At 50.9% G+C, this 21647-nt stretch overlaps 2 protein-coding genes across 2 annotated transcripts in view; one reads left to right on the top strand and one right to left on the bottom strand.

Annotated features, from left to right (window-relative positions):
* The first annotated feature begins 1847 nt into the window (after positions 1–1847).
* On the top strand, positions 1848–12264 carry MCAM (melanoma cell adhesion molecule). Its single transcript, XM_049856384.1, has 16 exons — positions 1848–1952; positions 3753–3874; positions 4352–4559; positions 4646–4716; positions 4814–4901; positions 8003–8182; positions 8279–8400; positions 8486–8645; positions 8764–8882; positions 8990–9131; positions 9358–9479; positions 9593–9734; positions 9829–9924; positions 10111–10258; positions 10550–10667; positions 11169–12264. Exons 1-16 carry the CDS (start codon positions 1886–1888, stop codon positions 11196–11198), a joined length of 1935 nt encoding a protein of 644 aa, XP_049712341.1. The 5' UTR covers positions 1848–1885; the 3' UTR covers positions 11199–12264.
* Positions 12265–13403: 1139 nt separating this feature from the next.
* The window catches only part of CBL (Cbl proto-oncogene), a 101439-nt gene continuing 93195 nt past the window's right edge, over positions 13404–21647 (bottom strand). The window contains exon 16 of the mRNA XM_049856383.1: positions 13404–21628. Within this exon, the coding sequence (XP_049712340.1) occupies positions 21354–21628 (275 nt within the window). The 3' untranslated portion in view covers positions 13404–21353. The remainder of the gene's footprint in view (positions 21629–21647) is intronic.

Below are 21647 nucleotides of genomic sequence, written 5' to 3'. Positions count from 1 at the left end.
CTCCATGCCCAGCTCTGGGCCAGCCAGGGCAAACAGCATCCTTCAGCCGTTCCTACTCCTGCCCCTGCAGGCAAATGAAAGCGCCTCCGTTCCCATTTGGGCCCTGGACCAATCCATACATCACCCTGGGGGATGAGCCCCAGGGTCCTCCTGTTGCTCTCCCCTCCCTCCCTGCTCAGGCTCCAGGCCCTTGGCCTGGCCTGGGCTGGGCTTGGCATGGCGTGGTCTCTGGCTGGCTGGAGACTAATGGAGAGGGCGGAGGGGGTCAGCGGCAAGGCTCTGAAAGATGAGGCTGATGTGGTTTGCGAGTCATCTCTACGTCATGAAACGCCACCCCAGAGCGGTTCTCTCAAGTCACCTGCCCATCTCTGGCGTTTGCTGCCTCACGCTGCTCCTCCCCCAGCCAGCAGAAAGGATGCCAGGCGACTGGTCTCCAGCCCAAATCCAGGCCCAGCCTCCTACTTGACTTTCCCTGATGCAGGGATCCCAGCAGTGTGAACATCTTTCCTGAGCCAAGGGGCTGGAGACCACCATGAGACAAGGGCCTGCTTCCCTCCCTGAAGCTCCTGGAGAAGCAGGGGTTTGGGAAGAAGGGTGGCTGCAGGGCTCCACACACCTTGCTCTGCGTGGCAGGCCCCACTCAGGCAAGGCTGAAACCAGCTCTGATTCCTCCTCTGCCCCCCAACCCCCACCCCAGCGGCTGAGCCACAATCAATATGGCTGGGAGAGTGAGGGAGGGAGGGTGCAGAGGGGAGCAGTGCTGCAAGGATGGCAAGGATCCTTCCCCGCCTTGGGAGCTACAACAGACCCAGTACCCATTAACTCTTTCTTCTCCCTCTTTTCTTCATCCAGGTGAGAAGAAAATGAGTTCTAGGCTAAGCTCAATGAGTGAAGAGTGAAGAGAAACAGAATTCTCAAGTCCTGGGCTAGGACAAGGTCTCTGGGTGGCACAGTTTGCGCTCAACTACTTAACCTGAAACTAAAACTTGGCAGTTGGAACCCACCCAGTGTGCTGCAGAAGAAAGGCCTGGTGATCTGCTTCTCTAAAGATTACAGCCAAGAAAGCCCTTGGAGCAGTTCAACTCTGTAACACATGCTCTTACCATGAGTCAAAACAGATTCGAGGGCAGTGGGTTCGGGTCTTTTTTGGGGGGAGGGGCTTGGACAAGTTGAAAACCTTGGGCCTATGAGTCCCACCCCTTTCCTCCAGTCAAAGATGGACTTGCAGGAATTGGGGTGTGAAGGGAAAGCTGCTAAGGTGTCATCTCTACTCCCCAGTACAGGTAGCTCTGCGTCTGCGGGACCTGGCGCAGGGCTCTTCCGCAAAGCTGCCAGGACAGCGAGGCTTCGGGGCAGTGCCAGGCCGGTAGCCTTCGCAGTGACGCAGTGATACTGGGCCGCCACCGAGACCCCCCCGTATTTCTCTGTGGCAGGGGTAGGGTGAGGTAGAGGAGGAGGTGGGGTGAGGAGCCTCTACGGAAGGCCCCCATCCGGGACGTCGAGGACGTCGTAGTGCGCTTCTACACCACCAGGAGAGATCCCGCAGGGCAACACTGGCTGGTTCCGACCCGGGCCGTCTCTGAGCATCCGGGTCAGCTTCTCCCCGCTGCCGCCAAGGCCAGGCAGTTGAGCCCAGACACCTGTCACGCCCCTCACCCTTCCCCGGCTCGGGGGCTGGGGAGGCCAGCCCGCCTTCCTCCGAGGCCGCGGCTCGGCGCAGCTCCGGGGCTCGCGGCGCAGGGGCCCGCCCCCTAGGGCTGCGGCGCGCGGGGCGGGGGCGGGGGGCGCGCGGGGCGGGGCGCCGGCCCCCTCCCCCGCCCCCCTGACGTCAGCCCCCAGCCGCAGCGGGCTCCGGCACTTGGCGCTTGCCCTCGGGACTGGAAGCATGGAGCTGCCCAAGCTCGTCTGCGTCTTCTTGCTCGCCGCCTGCTGCCACTGTCGCCGCGCCGTGGGTGAGTTAGCTGGGGGCCCGCACCCCTCAAGGCTTGGGCCAGGGGCCTTCGGCGGAGCGTGCCGTGGAGCGGAGTTTGCCACGCGGTGGGGGCGAGGGCTTGGCGCCCCCGCGAGCGCGCTCCTCCTCGGGTCCCGGCACCCCGCGCCTTGCACGCGTGCAACTCTTCTTTGTAGCCAGTTTGCAGTCTCCGTTCTGGAGTATCCCGGGAGCAGAATCCGGGAGGCGGCTCCTGTCGGGAGCGGGAAGGGGTGGAGCTGAGCTCACGGGGCGTTAGGGAGAGCTTTTTCCTCAGGTGTTTACTCCGGGGGGCCTTCAGAGGAGCCGGGGTGGGGGCGCAGCTAGAGCGCACCCCCTAATCCTGAATTCCGCACCCGCTTGTTGCTGGAAAAGTCAGTTTTCTTAGCTGGAGGCGGTGCGCCGACCCCTCCCTCTCCCGCCCGGGCACCCGGCCAGGCTGGAGGTGAGCAAGAGAGGGAGAGACAGCGGCTCTCGCCTTAGCTGGGCGTTGCCAGGGGCTGGGCGTGGGGGTGGGGGGGTGGGAGGGTTGGAGGCGGTGGGGGTCGCCTCGCGCCTACCCGGGTGACGGGATCGCAGGTAGCAGAGACGAGGGATGGAGCATTCCCAGAGTGGGAGCGCCCCCGTCTCATCTTGTTACTGCTCCCGGTATGGAGATCACGTTCAGGTGGGAAGAGCGCCACTGCACCTCCAAGTTTTTCTCTGGGACCGCCTGTTAGCCGGACTCTCCGGGTCCATGCTGCCCTTGTATGGCCCGCAGCAGTGTCGCGTGTTTCTCTTGGCTCGCTTTCCTTGACCCAGTCTCTATCCGGCTGGGGAAGAAGAGGGCTGGGCAATACCCAGCTCGCTGGCCTCATGCCCAGGACCGACGCCGTCCCTAGGGCACCCCTGGCTGCTGCCTCCCAAGCTGGCTTTATTTCTGGGGAAAAGGCTAAATCGAGCTCCACAACTGCATTAGTTCCAGCTCTTCTAGCTCTGGGGAAACTGAGTCAGGGATTGGAGCTTCTGCTCTGGGTTGAAGACCACCCCATATGCCCTCCTTGTCTGGGAGCCCGCCCAGGCAACAACCCAGGCATCCCAGAGTCCAGCCAGATGGTGTTGAGTGACATCACCACTTTACAGGGCTGGCAGCACACTGGCACTGCTGATGTCACTCCAGCCCACTGCTTGGACTTTGTCTTGACCCCTGGGGGAGACTCCGACCCCTTCTCCCTCCCAAGACTCTAAGGCTGGGGTCCCCTGAGCATGTGTGGGGATGTTCAGTGAGGCCCTGTGAGGGAGTATGAGATGGGAACTTCTGGCCAGTGGGACATTCTGGGTCTTGTAGAGGATTTGGGGAGGGGATTCTTGGGGCAGAGGGCAGATTAGTGACGTCTTTCCCTGGGGGTGGGGATACAAAGGGGCCTGTGTAGCCCAGCCCAGCACATGCCTTGCATTCCCACACTCTGACTCACTCAGAGAGGAAGGGTCCTGGAAGGAAAGGGGCTTCCCTCTTGGCTCAGAGCCTGGTTTGCCTCTCTGTCAGCCTCATCAGGGAGGTGCTTGGCACTCAGGGTCTCTGCTCCAAAGACGAGGGATGACATCCCCAGGTCCCTTGAACTGGGAGAGAGTGGGCCAGGGCTTGGGGCAGGGGACGAGGAATGGCTGAGGGTGAGGACAGGGCCCTCTTCAGACCCTCACAGTGGCAGGAAGGACAGCTGCAGCCAGCGGACATGTGGGGTGGGGATGGAGGGCAGCTGGAGCTGACACACCTGCTGGGGTCGTCTCTCCTCTTTACCCCCAGGTGTGCCAGGAGAGGCAGAGCAGCCTGCACCAGAGGTGTTGGAGGTGGAAGTGGGCAGCACCGCCCTCCTCAAGTGTGGCCCTGCCCGCTCCCAGGACAGCCTCAGCCTGGACTGGTTTTCTGTGAGTGCTGGGGCTCCCCAGAGGGCAGCAGGGGGTGGGGCGTTTTACCCCTCACGGAGCCCTGCTGGTGCAGTGGTTTAAGGCTTTGGCTGCTACCCAAAAGGCCAGCAGTTTGAATCCACCAGCTGCTCCTTGGAAACCCTATGGGAGCAGTTCTCCTCCATCCTATCGGGTTGCTATGAGTCAGAATTGACTTGATGGCAACAGGTACGGGTAGCCCTGGAAGGGAGCCCTGGTGGCACAGTGGTTAAAACGCTCAGTTGCTAACCAGTCATTGGTTCGAACCCACCAGCTGCTCCATGGGAGAATGATGTGGCAGTCTGCTTCCGTAAAGGTTTATAGCCTTGGAAACCCTATGGGGCAGTTCTGCTTTGTCCTATAGGGTCGATATAAGATCGCCATGAGTAGGAATCCACTCAATGGCAGTGGGTTTTGGTAGCCCCAGAACCCTCACCTCCTCTTGGCCTCTCCCTTTAGGTCCACAAGGAGAAGCCAACACTTATCTACCGTGTGCGCCAGGGCCAGGGCCAGAGTGAACCTGGGGAGTATCAGCACCGGCTCAGCCTCCAGGACAAGGGGGCTACCCTGGCCCTGGCACACGTCACCCCTCATGATGAGCGCATCTTCCTGTGCCAGGGCAAGCGCCCACGGTCCCAGGAGCACCGCATCCAGCTCCAGGTCTACAGTGAGTGCCCCCACCCCTGCCCTTAGGGCGGTGTGGATCCTGGGAGGTGGTGGTCACATGCCCCACCTCCTTTCTCTCCCATGTAGAAGCTCCGGAGGAGCCAAGCATCCAGGTCAATACCTTGGGCATCTCCGTGAACAGTGAGGAGCCTGAGGAGGTAAGATAGGCCAGGGTGGCCAGATACCAAGCAGGAGCTGAGGTGGGGCGTGGTGGGGTCTCGGAGGCAGAGAGACTTACAGCCTGTCCTCCATTAGGTCGCTACCTGTGTGGGGAGGAATGGGTACCCAGTTCCTCAAGTCACCTGGTACAAGAACCGTCTGCCCCTGAAGGAGGAGAAGAACCGTGAGTACCCCTTCTTGCTCCTGAAAGCCATGCATTTGGATACCACACAGGAACCACCTTGCATTTTACTTTAGCTTCTTACTTTTTGTTCGTAATTACACAAGTGATGCTCGAAAATATTTTCATAAGAATTTACTGAACAAAAACTGTACAAAAAAACCTAGAATGAAAAGTTCCTTCCTTCCCCGAAGAAATCTCTGCTATCGGTTAGCGTGTGCACTTTCAAGTCCGTTTCTGTACATGTACTCACATGTAGAAATTTAAATAGAAATATATAAGCTTTTTTTAAAAAGCTAAATCTTTGTATAAGACCACTATTATAAAAACTTGAGAAATAGTTTAAACTGAGAAGAAAACATTCTTTCGTGGTTACGAGGCGGGGGGGGAGGGGGGTGGGAGGGGGCATTCACTAATTAGACAGTAGTTAAGAACTACTTCAGGTGAAGGGAGAGACACCACACAATACAGGGGAGGTCAGCACAATTGGACTAAACCAAAGTAGTTTCCTTAATACACTGAATGCTTCGAAGGCCAGCGTAACAGGGGCAGGGGTCTGGGGACCATGGTTTCAGGGGACATCTAAGTCAATTGGCATAATAAAATCTATTAAAAAAACATTCTGCATCCCACTTTGAAGAGTGGTGTCTGGGGTCTTAAACGCTAGCAAGCAGCCATCTAAGATGCATCAATTAGTCTCAACCCACCTGGAGCAAAGGAGAATGAAGAACACCAAGGACACAAGGCAATTACGAGCCCAAGAGACAGAAAGGGCCACATGAACCAGAGACTACATCAGCCTGAGACCAGAAGAACTAGATGGTGCCTGGCTAGAACCGATGACTGCCCCGACAGGGGACACAACAGAGAACCCCTGAGGGAGCAGGAGAGCAGGGGGATGCAGACCCCAAATTCTCTTAAGACCAGACTTAATGGTCTGACTGAGACCAGAAGGACCCTGGTGGTCATGGCCCCCAGACCTTCTGCTGGCCCAGGACAGGAACCATTCCCGAAGCCAGCTCTTCAGACATGGATTGGACTGGACAATGGGTTGGAGAGGGAGGCTGATGAGGAGTGAGCTTCTTGGATCAGGTGGACACTTGAGACTATGTTGGCATCTCCTGCCTGGAGGGGAGATGAGAGGGTGGAGGGGGTTAGAAGCTGGCAAAAAGGACACGAAAAGAGAGAGTGGAGGGAAAGAGCGGGCTGTCTCATTAGGGGGAGAGTAATTGGGAGTGTGTAGCAAGGTGTATATGGGTTTTTGTGTGAGAGACTGACTTGATTTGTGAACTTTCACTTAAAGCACAATAAAAATTATTTAAAAAAAAAAAAAAAGCTAAATCAGTGGTTCACAACTCAGATCTTTTTACCCCCCAGGGGACATTTGGCAATATCTGGAGACGTTTTTGGAAACCCTGGTGGCACAGTGGTTAAGAGCTATGGCTGCTAACCAAACGGTCGGCAGTTTGAATCCACCAGGTGCTTCTTAAAAACTCTATGGGGTAGTTCTACTCTGTCCTATAAGGTCGCCTTGAGTCAGAATCAACTGGACGGCAATGGGTTTGGTTTTTTAGTTTGGAGACATTTTGGGTTGTGACAACTTAGGAATTGCTACTGGCATTTGGTGGGTAGAAGCCAGGGATGCTGCTGAGTATCCTGTGTTGTAGGAAAAACCTGAACGCTGTTTCGAGGTAAAACGGGGAGGTTTACTAAGTTTAAAACAATTGCAATTGGGGAACTACATAGCCCATTGAAAATGGGACCAGCTAGTCTGGGCAGTGTCCTTATACAAGTATTCTTGCTGGGTAAAAAGAGCAACCAAACCATAGGAAGGGCAGTTACAGGAAAATCAATGAGTATCATAGTAATCACACACTGATGGCTTACTGGTGATTAATAGCTGTAGTCAGTGGTCACAGAGAGTTTCACAGGGTGCTTAGATCATGGTCCCAAGATGCTTACGTGTATTTTCTTTGTCTTTTGCAAAAATACCTTGTTTGCAACAGCACGCAAATAGTATTCTTCCTGAGTACCCTTTTTTTTTTTTTTTAAATGGTCACTTGGCCAAGACCCCTTGGGGCATATGGTTTCACATCCTGGTTTTGACCACCGAGGAAGAACGTTTTTCTCAAAAACATAGCTGTTGGTCTAGAAACCCAGATTAAAATGAGACAGCTTGCTTGCCTAGTACGCCTGTGTCTCACTGACTGCACTGACCGCTGTCTTCTCCCGAGACGCCTACAGCGCACAGTGTGGCTGCCACAGTGAAGAACTAGGGGCCCAAGATATCAATAGTGCTGAGGGTGAGAAACCCCGATGTAAACGGTGTCATGCATGTTGTTCTACAATTCGCTTGTTTTTCTTTCAACAACGAGTCTTGGGAATGTTTCCAGACCAGTGTCTTTTGTTTTTTAATTTTGCTTTAAGTGAAAGTTTACAAATCAAGTCCGTCTCTCATACAAAAATTTATATACGCCTTGCTATATACTCCTAGTTGCTCTCCCTCTAATGAGACAGCACACTCCTTCCCCCTACTCTCTCACTTTCGCGTCCATTCGGCCAGCTTCTGACCCCCTCTGCCCTCTCATCTCCCCTCCAGACAGGAGCTGCCCACATAGTCTCATGTGTCTACTTGATCCAAGGAGCTTACTCCTCACCAGCATCCTCTTCCATCCCATAGTCCAGTCCAATCCCTGTCTGAAGGGCTGGCTTTGGGAATGGGTCTTGTCTTGGGCTGATGGAAGGTCTGCAGGCCAGTGTATTTACCTCCCCCTGATTGTTCTGCCTCCTGCCCAGTGTTCCGTAGTTGGCTGTGATGTAGTTTAGTTAACCATTTGCCTATGAGCAAACCTCTGGAGTGTTTCTCATCTTTCTTTCCCTCAGCCGCATCGTCCGCACTCATCCTTGTACATAGCACCACTGTGTCAGTGTTCTACTGAGAGCTGAAACTGCTGGTTTGAAGGGCCTCCACTTGTATTTGTAGCTGGCCCTCTACCAGGGGCAGGGGTCCCTTTGGGTGCCCCCCTCCCAACCCCTGGGGAGACCGTGGGGTGGGGCTGGTGGCGGGCTGAGGCCAGGCCCTTCTCCCCTTCTCCCCTGCGCAGGCGTCCACGTCCAGTCATCCCAGATCGTGGAGTCAAGTGGTCTGTACACCTTGCAGAGCATCCTGAAGGCGCGGCTGGTTAAGGAAGACAAAGATGCCCAATTTTACTGTGAGCTCAGCTACCGGCTGCCCAGCGGGAATCACATGAAGGAATCTAGGGAGGTCACTGTCCCTGTTTTCTGTGAGTACTGACCCATCCCTCTATGCTCCCTCTGGCTCTCCTCACCCAGCCCAGGGATCAGCTCTGGGGCTGAGAGCCACCCCTTTGCCGTTGCAGACCCAGCAGAAAAACTGTGGGTGGAAGTGGTGCCCACGGGAATGCTGAAGGAAGGGGATCACGTGGAAATCAGGTGTTTGGCTGATGGCAACCCCCCACCCCACTTCATCATCAGCAAGCAGGTGCGGGGGCCCCATGCTGGGTACAGACAGGGCCACAGGAGGGGTGGCTGGAGGAGCTCTCTGTTCACCCGTCCACCCTCCCCAGAACCCCAGCACCATGGAGATGGAGGAAAAAGCAACAGACCACGATGGGCTCCTGGTCTTGGAGCCTGCCCGGAAGGAGCACAGTGGGCTGTACGAATGTCAGGGCCTGGACTTGGACACCACGGTATCGCTGATGGACCAACAGGAGCTGCTGGTGAACTGTGAGGGGCTGGGGGCGCAGGGCAGGGGGACCAGGCTGGCTGCACAGGCTGGGGCCATAGGGAACTTGCCCTGCCCTGCCCTGCCCCACCCAGGCTGACACTGTGGCTGTGTCCCCAGACGTGTCAGATGTCCGGGTGAGTCCCACCACCCCCGAGAGCCATGAGGGCAGCAGCCTCACCTTGACCTGTGAAGCAGAGAGTAACCAAGCCCTTGAGTTTCTCTGGCTGAGAGAAAAGGTACCAGGCCGGCCTGGGGCTGGGGAACAAGGGCTGGCTGGTGAATGGAGCTGGGGGGTGGCAGCAGCTTGCTCCTTCCAGATCCTCTGATCCGTCTCTCCCTGAAGACAGGCAAGGTGTTGGAAAAGGGGCCCGTGCTACTATTACACAACTTGAAACGGGAGGCAGCGGGAGGCTACCTCTGCGTGGCGTCTGTGCCCAGTGTACCTGGCTTGAACAGCACACAGCTGGTCAATGTGGCCATTTATGGTGAGGCCCTCTGGGCGGAGACCTGGTGGCCCCCCGGAAGCCACTCCAAGTTGGGGAAGGGCGGGGCAAATTCCCTTTTGCCCCCACCTCTGCAACCACTTGGTCCCCCTTTCCTGGGGGCTGGGCTTGCCCAGGCATGAGCATTAACTTGTGGCCCGGGGTGCTCTGTGGGGAGGTGGGGCGGCCAGCAGTTTGTGGACTCACTCTTCTCCTCCCTCCCCATCAGGGTCCCCGTGGATGGCATCCAAGGAGAGGAAGCTGTGGGTGAAAGAGAATGAGGTGATGCGTTTGTCTTGCGAGGCATCAGGTCATCCTAGGCCCACCATCTCCTGGAGTGTCAACGGCACGGTGAGCAGGCCCATGCGGTCCTCCCGTGTGCTCACACTGACTCATCCTGCCCACCCCTGTGGCTAGTCCGGAAATCCTCCCACCCCTGAGCTGGGCTTCCTCCTTCCTTGCAGGCGCATGAGCAAGACAAAGATCCGCAGAGTGTCCTGAGCACCCTGAATGTCCTCGTGACCCCAGACCTGTTGGAGACAGGTGTTGAGTGTGTGGCCTCCAACCCCCTGGGAAGAAACAGCACAGTCATTCGCCTGGAGCTGGGTAAGGGCCTCCTCCCCGCAGAGCCTGGCAGGGGCGTGCCCAGGCGCGGGCGTTAACTCGGGCTTCTCCTAACGCGCCTCCCTCTGCCTCCCAGTCAACTTAACTACCCTCCCACCTGACTCCACCGCCACCACTGGCCTCAGCACCTCCACTGCCAGTCCCCATGCCAGAGCCAACAGCACCTCCGCAGGTAAGCCGGGCCTGGCAAGGGGACAGGGCTGGGCCAGGGCAGCCTCCTGTCCTGCCCCTCCCCAGGGAGCCCTGTCGAGAATGGTGAGTGGTGCTCTGCCTTCCATCAGCCCTGGGCTGGGCGGGGCGGTGATGGAACTGTCGTAGCTTCAGGCAGTGAGTGACCAGGAGTGTCTTTGCGGGACAGAGAAAAAGCTGCCAGAGCCTGAAAGCAAGGGTGTGGTCATCGTGGCTGTGATCGTGTGCATTCTGGTGCTGGCTGTGCTTGGCGCCGTCCTCTATTTCTTCTATAAGAAGGGCAAGCTGCCTTGCGGACGGTCAGGCAAACAAGAGATGTAAGCACCGTACTTGGCACCCTCACCCCGCACTCATCTCATGCTGCCCAGCTTGCTGCTTGCCCCAGTGCCCACTCACCCCTCAGGAGAAGGGGTGGGGCCCTGGGTCTGGGTGCTGCCCACTCCCCACCACCCAGCTGCCATCAACCACAGCTTCTCCCATGACCTGGTTCCCTCTGAGCTGGCCCCAGAACAACAAAGAGCCCGAGTCCAGTCCAACATCCTTCCCAACGGCCCCTCCCCTTCCCTTGCCCTGAGTTGCCAACCTCTCGCCTCCCTCCCTCCTCCCAGCACGCTGCCCCCGCTGCGTAAGAGTGAAATTGTAGTTGAAGTTAAGTCAGATAAGCTCCCTGAAGAGATGGGCCTCCTACAGGGCAGCAACGGTGACAAGAGGGCTCCCGGAGACCAGGTAGGAGGTAGTTCCTGTGGCCAGTGCCTGACACATCCTCAGGGATTGGGGCAACAAGGACTAATGGGTCCCGTTCCCCCAACACTAACTTTCTGACCTCCCTCCTCCTTGGCTGGAGATAAGGAGCAGGCCCATCTGGCCTCTTTACCACTGCTTACAGGTGGCAGGGGGATGCAAATATGCAAGGGACCCTGGAGAGAGGGTGGCTCTGCAGGCTGAGCAAATACCTTGTCTCATCATCATCACCTTTTCCTGAGCGGTATGCATGGCTCAGGTCACTAGGTGTGAAGTGTGGCCTCAGTTTACCAGCGGAGAGTCAGACTGGGGGGCTGGGTCCCTCCCTCCCTGTCCTGCCATACCCCACTCCTTGATTTTTCCCTCAAGGCTGCTCTACCTGGTTCATCAGCTTTTGCTTCAGTCCCACCTTCTTTCAGTATTCACATCTTGAACTCTGGTCACTATGTCCAAGTTCTACTCTTACTTCTCTCCACCATTTTTTAGGGAGAGAAATACATCGATCTGAGGCATTAGCCCACTTAATCGCACTGAGCTCCCCACCCTGCTCACCCCGCTCCCCGCACTCAGGATGGTAGCCAACACCTCTCAATTGGACTACAGAGAAGACCCCTGCTCCTGTTCACCTGCAGACCCAATCTCAGAGGTCAAATGAGTTAGGATCACAGCCATCCTGAGGAGCTCACTGGACCCTGAGGGCACCCTTCTGGGATCAGTCCACCACAGTCTCAATTTGTTGAGTGAAGCTCATCCCAACGAGGGGGCCTCAGGACCCAGAAGTGGGCAGGAGTTTCGCACAGAGTATGTTTTCTCGTTACACGTTATAGATGTAAATAGGTCTTCTACCAGCAGCTGAATTGGGTAGCTTATCTAGCTGAGCTGGTTTCCTGCCCCAAAGGCTGGCTTCAGTAATTCCTTTGAATCACTGAAGAGGCTGTACTTGTCCCTGAGACCTAGAGCCCAGGCCCCTATTCACTGCTGAGCTGTGTTCCTGACATGGCTCAGAAGAGTACCCCAGCGTTATCTAGAAGCAGCTGAGATGTTGCTGCTGCCACCTTCCTGCCTGCTTCCATGGGGTCCCTTTTATGATCCTCCTTTCCCTGGGCCAAAGCCACAAACCAGTGTCATTCCTTAAAAGACATGCTGGGCACATCCCATTGTCCCAGCAGTGGTGGTGTTTTCTAGAGTGAAAGTGATTGAGCCTAAGGCCCCTGCATTCCTCTGGCTCCCACTGCCCTCTCAAGGGATTACGTGCATCTCTGCAAGGTGGGGAGTGGGGCAAAGCTGTGGTCCTGACTGCTTTATGAAGAGTACAGCTATGGCTCTGTTCACACCACATTTCTACAAACAGAACTAATGGGCGCAGACACTAGGAGGGCCCAAATGGGAGAATGGTACTTAGGGATGAGTAATGGGCCTGACCAGAGCCTTGGGGTGGGTGTGTGTGTGTGTATGTATGTATGTATGTATATATGGGTTTGTTAGGTGTAAATTTGCAAATTGTTTCCTTTTTATATATATATATATATATGAAAAATAAAGCTTAATTGTCCCAGAAACCTTGTCTCTTTTCTCCAAATTTTAAAACTTGTGGTTTAAAATAAATAAAAATTCGCTGATTCAGCAATTTTTACATATACAATTTGGTGACATTGGTTACTTTCATCACATGTGGTCACCACCACTATTCCAAGTGATTCCACCATTACCAGAAACCCTGCCCCGCAAGCAATGAGCTCCCCCACTCCTGGTAACCACTACTCAACTTTAGCCTCTATATATTTGCCTGTTTCATATAAGTAGAACCACACAATATTTATCCTTCTGTGACTAGTTTATTTCACTCAGCATGTTTCCAAGGTTCATCCATGTAATATGTACCAGGACTTCATTTCTCCTTCTGGCTGGGTAATTTTTACCCCATTGTGTGTGAGTACCGCAGTCTGTTATCCATTCATCTGTGATGGACGTTTTGGTTGTTTCCACCTTTGGCTGCTATGAATAGTGCTGCTGTGAGCACTGGTGTAAAGATCTCTGCTTTCAGTTCTAGTGGGTATACGCCTAGGATTGGGATTGGTCAGACTGCTTTTATTCATGCGTACCACAGGAACGTGAGGGCCTCCGGAATTGGAACTGCATCACAAAGAACCTAAAACTCTCTGCAGTTGGCAGCAGGGACCAGTGGTGACCTCTACTTCCAGGCAGATGGTTCCAGATTCACCACAGGAGACAACTGCCCCACTCTCAGCAGCAAAGCCACCCTGCACCAGGCAGCCTGCAGGGCCTAGGCGACTGTTGGCAAGGGACAGTGCCCCTTGCCTCTGCTTTCCTAGCATGAAGAATTCCCCCGGAGGCAGCAGCACACACTCCTTGGGGTGAAGACATGGGCCTAGGCCTCTGGTCCTCTCACTGCCTGCTGTATCAGTGCCCCCACACCTCCACAACGAGTGCAAACAGCAAGTCGGCTACAACAAAAGAAACTTTATTTAAAAATATTTTTTTACAGACATGGGTGCTTGAAAAAGCTCTTTAGTTAACTGTGTATGGAAATGAAAATTAATAAATAACATTAGTTTAACAGACCTCTAAACATTAATACATTGGCAAAACAAAATGGACTTAAATGAAAATGAATCTTAAAGCTCTGCTAGTCTCTGTAAGAATATTTACCTTCTGTTTTTTTTATTCTTTACAGGTGAGAATGATTAAATACTGCTAGTATAATTTTTTTTTTTTTTTATATTAATGACACGCTTTTAAAATAGTCCACGAAAAGCTCATCTGGAGTTTTTGTTTTAACACGGATATACAAATTGGGACTCCTCACCCTAGAGAAAGCATCAAGTTCTCTCCAGCCCCACCCATGCCAAGAATTTCAAAATCCTGAAAAAGGAGGACTTCAAAAATAATTGTTTCTATCTCCCAATTCTTCATTAGTTAAAGGCAGGGAAGAACTGAGAAAAGGCTAAGAAGTATGTAAAGTCATTATACAGGAAGCTTTTTTCTTTATGCTGAAACATCTACCATGGCCACAACACTAAGGACAGGCATCTGGTCCTTGTTCCCTGCAGCCTTTCCCCGGGGAAAACTAGACCCTACAGAGGGTACTAGATGCTTAATGCTTTAAGTTTGAAGCCTTCAAATGAAAGGAAAGCTAAATCTGAAGGGAGAGGCAGGCAGTCGGAGCCAGTTCAGGACCCAGCAAAAAGACCCCAAAAACCCCTCGCCTTGAGAGAGTTCATCCTATAGTTTTCCATGAGGTTTGGGCCATTAATACGATCAGGAGGCTGGGAAACTGGGGATGGTACAGAATATACCTGGAAATCATGAAACAGACCGTCTGCCAGAGACAAACCATTCCACTTGACAACTAAGAGTGTGATTAGAACCAACCAAATAACCCCAGGGTACAATGCTTCTTTCTTCCAACTAAGCATCAGGGCGGGGAGAGGGGATACTGACAAACTGCATCGGAGACCACCTCCAGCCACAGCAAGTACTCCTTCCTCCCCTCTAGACGCTAGGGACGAACGATACTCGATACTCAAGGTAGAGGGACTAAGACTCTGGTATTTCCATATTAAGTCCTAAAATGCAGCCTGGGATACAGTGCTGCCTTAGAAAGGCACAAAACGTTTGGCTTTTTTTTTTTTTTTTTTTTCCAGTGTGCTAAAAATTATTTTGTTTTGAATAAAGGGAAAAGATATATAAGGTTAAAAATCCCAAGTCACCACAGCCAGAAAGCAGATGGAGGAGGTACCTCCTAGCTGCCATGCCCTACCACATGCTTCAGCAGGAGGTTGGGCTTTTCCTTCAAGGCCAAGACACTAAACAGTGTGGACAAGGGTAGGTCAGGAGGCATAGAGCCTGCATCAGAGTACAAGCATCACCCTGACAGCAGAGGACAGCAGAAGAAAGAGGCGCAGAGTAGAAAATACATGTTCTACAGGCTCTTAAGTTGTTTTCTGCTTCTTCAATTTCCAGACCACCATAAGCATGGCTACCATCACCTGCAACAGGGTCAGGGGGAGGGAACTGACACACAGGGTACGAGAATACGTATGTGGGTACCAGACTTGGGCACACAGTTTCCCCACTCAGGCCTGAGTATGGAGTCAGCAAAAGGCCTGAAGAGTTGCACATAGCCTGTCTTGAGCAACACTCCTCCCTGGCCTCCCAATCCGGTTCAGGGGTAGGAAGAGAGCTTGTGAGAGGTAATGCAGAGCTCTGCTGACTTATGTACAGCAGCCAAATATGTAGGAGATCCGAGGCTGGCTTTCAGCCTTTGCACAAATACAGGGAGTGGTCAGCCACATTTTTCTCAAGCACTATACAAGGGCAGGGGCAGTGAGACCGCCAAACAGCTGTTGGTCAACAGCTGCCCTTCAGCATGGTGCTTTCCATCTGGCTATGAATGAGTCTCTCCATGCAGGGCTTGCTCTCCCCACCCCTCTTTCCCCATCTCTTACTCCTGTGCTACTTTCTGGAGCCAAGAAACACGGGACTTTCCCTTGCAATCAACCCAGATTTCCCAAGACACTGTGAAGGCACACGGCACTGCTGTCCCTTGGCTCCTTCATTTTGGAGCCTAGGTTAGAATATCAAATGCAAAGTCTGAAGACCCACCCTTTCTCACGTGCCTCGATGTACATCTTTGGATTATTAGGTTACTTCTACGTATATCAAATAACTTTTAGTACTTACAAAGATAAATAATTCTGAAATCCCTCGCTAACTCAGGACAGGCTCTAGGATGAGATAAACAAGATCAAAAGACTCAGGTAAACAAAAGCATGGTTTAAAAAAAAAAGATAAAGGCTTTAATACAGGACTAAAAAGACAACTAGACAGGGAAAAACACAGGTATCCTGTTTAAAGAGTTCTCAGTAAAAACTCTATTCTAAACTGGAATTTATATCCTGCCAACTGTCCCAACTAAGACATATTCTTACTGGCAAAGTAGTTTCTGAGGTACGTAGGAGGGCCTGCCTAAGAAGATTTCTGCTCACCTCATACAGGACAAGTAAAAGGGCAGGGAAGAGGAAGGGAGTGTCTATGGTGCCCAGAGAATAACTATGTTTTCAGTGCTAAGGCCCGAAGATAGCCCAGAGGTCCATGGCTAGTGGCTACAGTAGAATCTGTGATCTGCTCTCCAAAGAATATGAAAGGCTAAAAACCTGAGATGGAATGAAGGCTAAGAGATGCCACCCAAGAATAGGCTGCTCTGTAAGAGAAGAAGGTTCTAAAGAGGGAGGAAAGAAATCCTGGATGTCAAGATTACCCAAGGGAACAAAAAGAGGAAGAAAAAAAAGGCAGTGGCCGGAAGTTAAACCTAAGAATCTCTTCAATGTCCCAGGCACACTCCTGTACCTCCCTTTTACACTCTCAAAAAAGCAGTATAACAGCAAGTTTAAAGCTAGAATAGAAGGATTCTTAGGGTATCTATTCAGTGTATGGAGCCCTGCTGGTACCGTGGTTAACAGCTTGGCTGCTAACTAAAAGGTCGGCAGTTTGAATCCACCAGATGCTCCTTGGAAACCCAATGGGGCAGTTCTACTCTGTCCTATAGGGTCACTATGAGTCAGAATCAACTATATAGCAACACGTTTGATTTTTTGGTATTCGGTGTATGCCCTCTTCTCTGAGACCACCACCCCCCTCCCAGGGAGTATGCCACTGTTGCCTAATGGTGTCACTTGTTCCTCCTTGGCAAGGCTGATTGCTCAATGTGCTGGGATGGTTGTATGCTCAATTGGTAATTCCGATGTAAATGGTGTTCCCTAGAGCTGGAAGGTCGTGTAGACTTGAGGGTTGGGGTGCCTCTTCTGGGGCCATGCATGCTGATAAAAATGCTGAGAAGCAGAATGGACTAAGTGCAAAGTTTCACAATTCTAGCTCCACAAAACAATCAACTGTACCACCTATCCTGGGTTTTATGGAATCTCCTGCATCCCTACAGTGAGTACGTCCTTTCTTTAGCTTCAGTATTGCTGTTCCTGGCATCCAAAGGATCCCTAACCAAGTCAGGCAAAGATACAACCTCCACCTTCTTCTACTTTTCCACTGATAGGAACCCTCCACCCTCCTCCATGCATTAAATGGCTGTATGTATTTCTAAAGGAAGACTGCTAAGGTAGACTGAGATCAGGATAGTGATGATAATGCTTCGAGCTGAGTTAGAATACTTTAGATTGAGTTTCTAAAGCCTTAAGGTCTAGTAGAAGCGTGCTGTGTTAACTTTGATACTAAGCCCTAGGGTCTCTTCTAAGCTCTCTATCCTGCCAGGTAAAGGCTGACATTTTTTTGGAACTGACTGAATTTCATCTGTTTTACTGTCTGGCTCTTGGGAAAGCAAACAATGGGTAAATTCAGGACCCACAGACACATGCCAACCCTCCCCAATAGCTTCAGTCCTTCTAAGACACAGAATTAACTGCAAAGGTTGCTGAAGGATTGGAAACAAGTTCCAAATTGTATGGGAGACAGTGGCAGGTCCCAAAATAGTGAAAAGGAAACCTTCCCAACAAGGAGAATTAGGGACACGAGCAGCTCAGTAAAAAGATCAAGGAAAAAGGCACTAGACTGGGAAGAGAACTGTGGGCAGACGCTCTGCTTAAATTAAACATTTAACTGCCCTGTTGTGCAACTCCCAGCCAACAACATAATCCTCAGTCTCCAGTTCCACTGGCTCGCGAAACAGACTCCACTGAAACACACAAAAATGTGAGGCACCCAAGAGACCTACACAAAGGAATCTCACCGGTGTTAATCAAAGCTACAGAGGTAAAGGGAGAGTCTCGGACTGATTTTACCAGGACAGCTCTATAAAGACAGATCTGTCTACATAGAACAGATATGAGTAAAAATTGCACAATCTTCTTGGGAAGAGCTACTTTAGGGTCAAATGTAAATGCTAGACAGCTCAAGTACAACCCCCAACGTCAGTAAACCACCAGGTGGTAGCAGGGACGAACATACAGCTGACACTTTGGCAACTGGTAAATAAACACTCATAAATGTTTGCTGAATGAACAAACTGTTACAGTCAGGCCAATGGTCAGAATGCTGTTATTCACTGGGCAGTGGTCATTCCAGAGTCAGAACAGCCAACGGCAAGAAGGATTTACAAACAGCTTGGGAAGAAGGTCTATAACCTTCTGACTTTCACGATGTGAGGTAGGAGACTATTTTGTGTTAACACCTACAAAAAGGACTACATCTTATTAATGGTGCCCTAAATAGACTATATAGTTTGTCCCTAGTTTACAAGCAAGTTGTGGTAAAAAATTAATTTGTAAGTTTGCTGCTTGGACCATAAAACATATTTTACTTTTCTTTAGAAGGAATAAAAATATTTTAAGTATGAAGGATATTCCTCAGCCTCCCACCCCACCCCCAACCCTGAACCCAGTTTAATCCAAACCATAGTGAAATGATCCTAACAGAACTAACCCACATTCTGGGCCCTGGTAATCAGAGTCTGTATGATGAAAAAAGAACAGAAGAATGGCTGAATGTGTAGAGCAGGGTTGGGGAGAGAGAGGGTGCTGGGGGAAAGAATGGTGTTCACAGGTACGGATCACAAATGCTAACAGACACATGCTGAGATGCTGAACTGCCCAACCTATTCTTTAACTAAGGAGAGGTATACCATAAAAAAAAAAAAAAACTACCATAGAGCTCACTTTTTAGACCTCTACTTTCCTGGAAGAAGCATGGGAAGGACAGCTGGAGAAAGTGCAATCCCGGTAGCTAATTAAGTACTGCAGAACAGCTGGCCCAGCCACGAGGCAGCCTATAAAGCAATCCAGGGAGCACACAGGGAAAGCCAAAAAGAATTGAATAAAACATTCTAATGCATTTGAGAAAAAGGAAAACATCAAAGTGGTTTTTTACCTTATTGACCTGATGGCTAAGAGGAGGAACCCTTTGTAATTAGAGAGGGAAAGGGGGTTGATTTGCCAAAAATGGCAAAACTCGAAGATAAAGCCTGTTGATGAAAGGGCAATTTTGCTCAAATTCATAGCAGAACCAAAGAAGTAAAAGTCGCCATACAAATGGAGGATGAAGAATAGGTGCCTTATGCAAAGGAAAATAAAAGAAATTAACGTTGCGGAAATATCCTTAACACAAGAGCTGAGTGAAAATCTTCCTACTGCTTGCCTGGAAATTTCAGGCACAGACCCACGCAAGTCCTCAGAGCAACCACTCAGAGAGAAACACCCTCATAAAATGGTCCAAAGCCTTGAGCCCTTACAGGCACACGTCTGACAGACGAAGATCTGCTCATTTCAAGTCATGCTCAGCACAGGCGTCCGTCCGGCAGCGCAGTTCGGGGCTGACCTGAAGAGCCTCACAGGTATTCCGGCAGGAGAGGAAAGGACCAAACTGCCCTTAGCCTATAGAGTAAGAACGGTAACCTCCAAACAAGAAAATTTTGTATGCAGTAAAAAGGAGGTGCCAGCCAAAGAGATGCCACCAGTGCTCTGTTCTCTTCATAGCTCTCCAGACTGGGCAGTGTCTGCAGAGAAGCAAAACTTCTAATATGGACAGGCACGGAAACTGCTGTCATTTTCTCTAGTTCTTTTTCTAGGCCTTCAATATTGACATAACATGTAAAACTGAATGGTACCTTAAATGAGGCACTACACTGGCTTTTAGACGGTAGTTTACTGTTTCCTACTTACCGCCACTTTTCCCTGTCTCCTCCCTTCTAATCCAGGACCCCCTGCACTGGTGGTGGGCTGTGCTGCTTTCTGCCACGTAGACACTAAGTCACCATGGTAAATCAACATGAGGTCTTGTTCCGTCTACTGTGGGAGTATAAATGGCTCTGAGGCAAGGGGGTAAAACCAGAAGACAGTCCAGGTGTAGCTGAAAGCCAAAGAGAAGATCTAGAAAACAGTTTTAGTTCCAAAATCAGCAACCCTGGAAAGAACAGATCTAAGGAAGATCATTTCTGTCTGGATCTAGAGGCAGAAACATGCTTTATATTTTGGGAAGGGCAGATTTATTGACGAGCAGGTCTGGTTTGGTTCTGATGAGGAAGGTTACACAATGCTATGCAAGTGAGCAAAAGATTCTGGACAAAAGTCTCCAGAAATCATTTGGCAGCATCTAAAGACACTAAAAATTGTATAAACTGGACTCTGAATTATAACAACTGCCAGTCTTTCCACATACTGTCACTGACTATACAGCAGTTTATTACACTGAATGATGTCTAGTTACTGTGGAAAACACAGTAATTAAAGACAGTTTCACAGGACCCACGGGGAAGAGGACAGGGGAAAATGGGGAGAAAGGAGACGTTACATTCCCAAAGCCATAGGCACAAGAGAAAACCAAGTCGCTGGGTGGCACCAGTGTAGGAAAGGTACTAATTATCAGCAAAATGTTGTGCTGCTATGGGTGGTATCCCCATTCCTTAAAGGGCAAACAAAGAATCACTTCTGAAACTATAACCTGACTCATGTTGAAAGGGAGATATCCACAGAAGCAGAAAATAATTTACTGGGAAGAAAATCAGAACAGATAAATCCTTATCATCTATTTTGTGCATTTCATGTATAATAAGGTAAATGGCATGTGACTGGAGCGTCCTAAAAGCTTCATGGTATCTGAGCCAGAAAGCCATCCTGGAAGCAAACGTTCTTCCCTTCTCATTAAGTAGAAAAACTCGCGACCCACATCAGAGCACATAGCTGGCACCAAGGCAACTGACTCCCACAGACCATTTTCTGGGGAGGGCATGGAATGTAGTTGAAGGCCTCTATCTCAAATCAGTCATTATGTAATTAGGATAATTAAAATATCTTATTTTAACAAATTCAATGTTCCTATAGAAACAGTGCTTTGGAATGGCCAGTGTTAGCTGCTAATACCAAACATGACTATAATGATAAAGCAACAATACTTTTCTCCTATCTACCAAACAAACCACCACCACCATACATACATAATAAAGAACATCCTATAAGCTGCTTGGCCTCAGTAAGGCTGGTCATGGCAAGCCCACTGCCAGTGAGAGAATACCAAGGAGGAGGAGGAGGAACAACAGGAGGTAGGGAAAGGACAGAGAGTGCTCTAATACAAGACTTAAGCTATGCACACAATAATCCAAGTCAAAGGGGAGTGTTGAATACACACACATTAGGGTTGGGGATAATACCACAGTAGACGGAAGTCTCCAAAGGATTCCTTCCTAAACCTCTTGTGCTAATTCCCTGCCAGGGATTAACACAAACAGCAGGTTAATCTCATAATCTCAGGACATACATAACAACAGACACACACACAGCCACATTCTTAACCCAGGAAAGTCTTAAGTCCTCACGTAAGGACTGACAGCACAATACTTGTCCTACTGCTTTTTGGACTGTTCCCTAGGTAGGCTGAACTACACTATCATATAACAAAAACCACACTCTCTCAAAATGGGGACCAAGGACACCTTCAAATGCACTCTCAAAACAAATAAAGTAACAAAACATACTAGCTGCTCCATTTTCATTCCACTGCTTTGAAATCTTGGAACCACAGATGTGATACCCCACCGATGGGGCAAGACTTCATTGTGAAGCCTCCAAGGGGGCCTATGCCCTCTCAGACGCTACATGAGTAAGAGCTCCCGGCTTACTGGTCCTCTACAGCAGCAGCAGAGGCGAGGCGCTAGGTGGCTACATGGGCAGGAGACGAAATCGAAACAAATTCTCGAAGGATATTTTTGGCCATTTCAATGTTGTTGTGGGCAATGACCAAAGCTTTCTGAATGTCCTGGTAGGAGTAGCCCTGACTCATGAGGTTCTCAATCTCACTGGAGAGCTGAGGTGAGGCGGCGGCAGCACCCCCACCCTGCTGAGAGCTACCAGCTTTTCGTTCAGAGTTGATTCTCCGAGGGAATGGTTTGGGGGGCCGCTCAGGAACTTGGGAACCTTCAGTGAAGTCTAGAAGAAATAGGAGAGA

Source organism: Elephas maximus, chromosome 17 (assembly GCF_024166365.1).
Source record: "Elephas maximus indicus isolate mEleMax1 chromosome 17, mEleMax1 primary haplotype, whole genome shotgun sequence".
NCBI classification, from domain to species: Eukaryota; Metazoa; Chordata; class Mammalia; order Proboscidea; family Elephantidae; genus Elephas; species Elephas maximus.
This window is presented reverse-complemented; position numbering and strand designations above follow the sequence as displayed.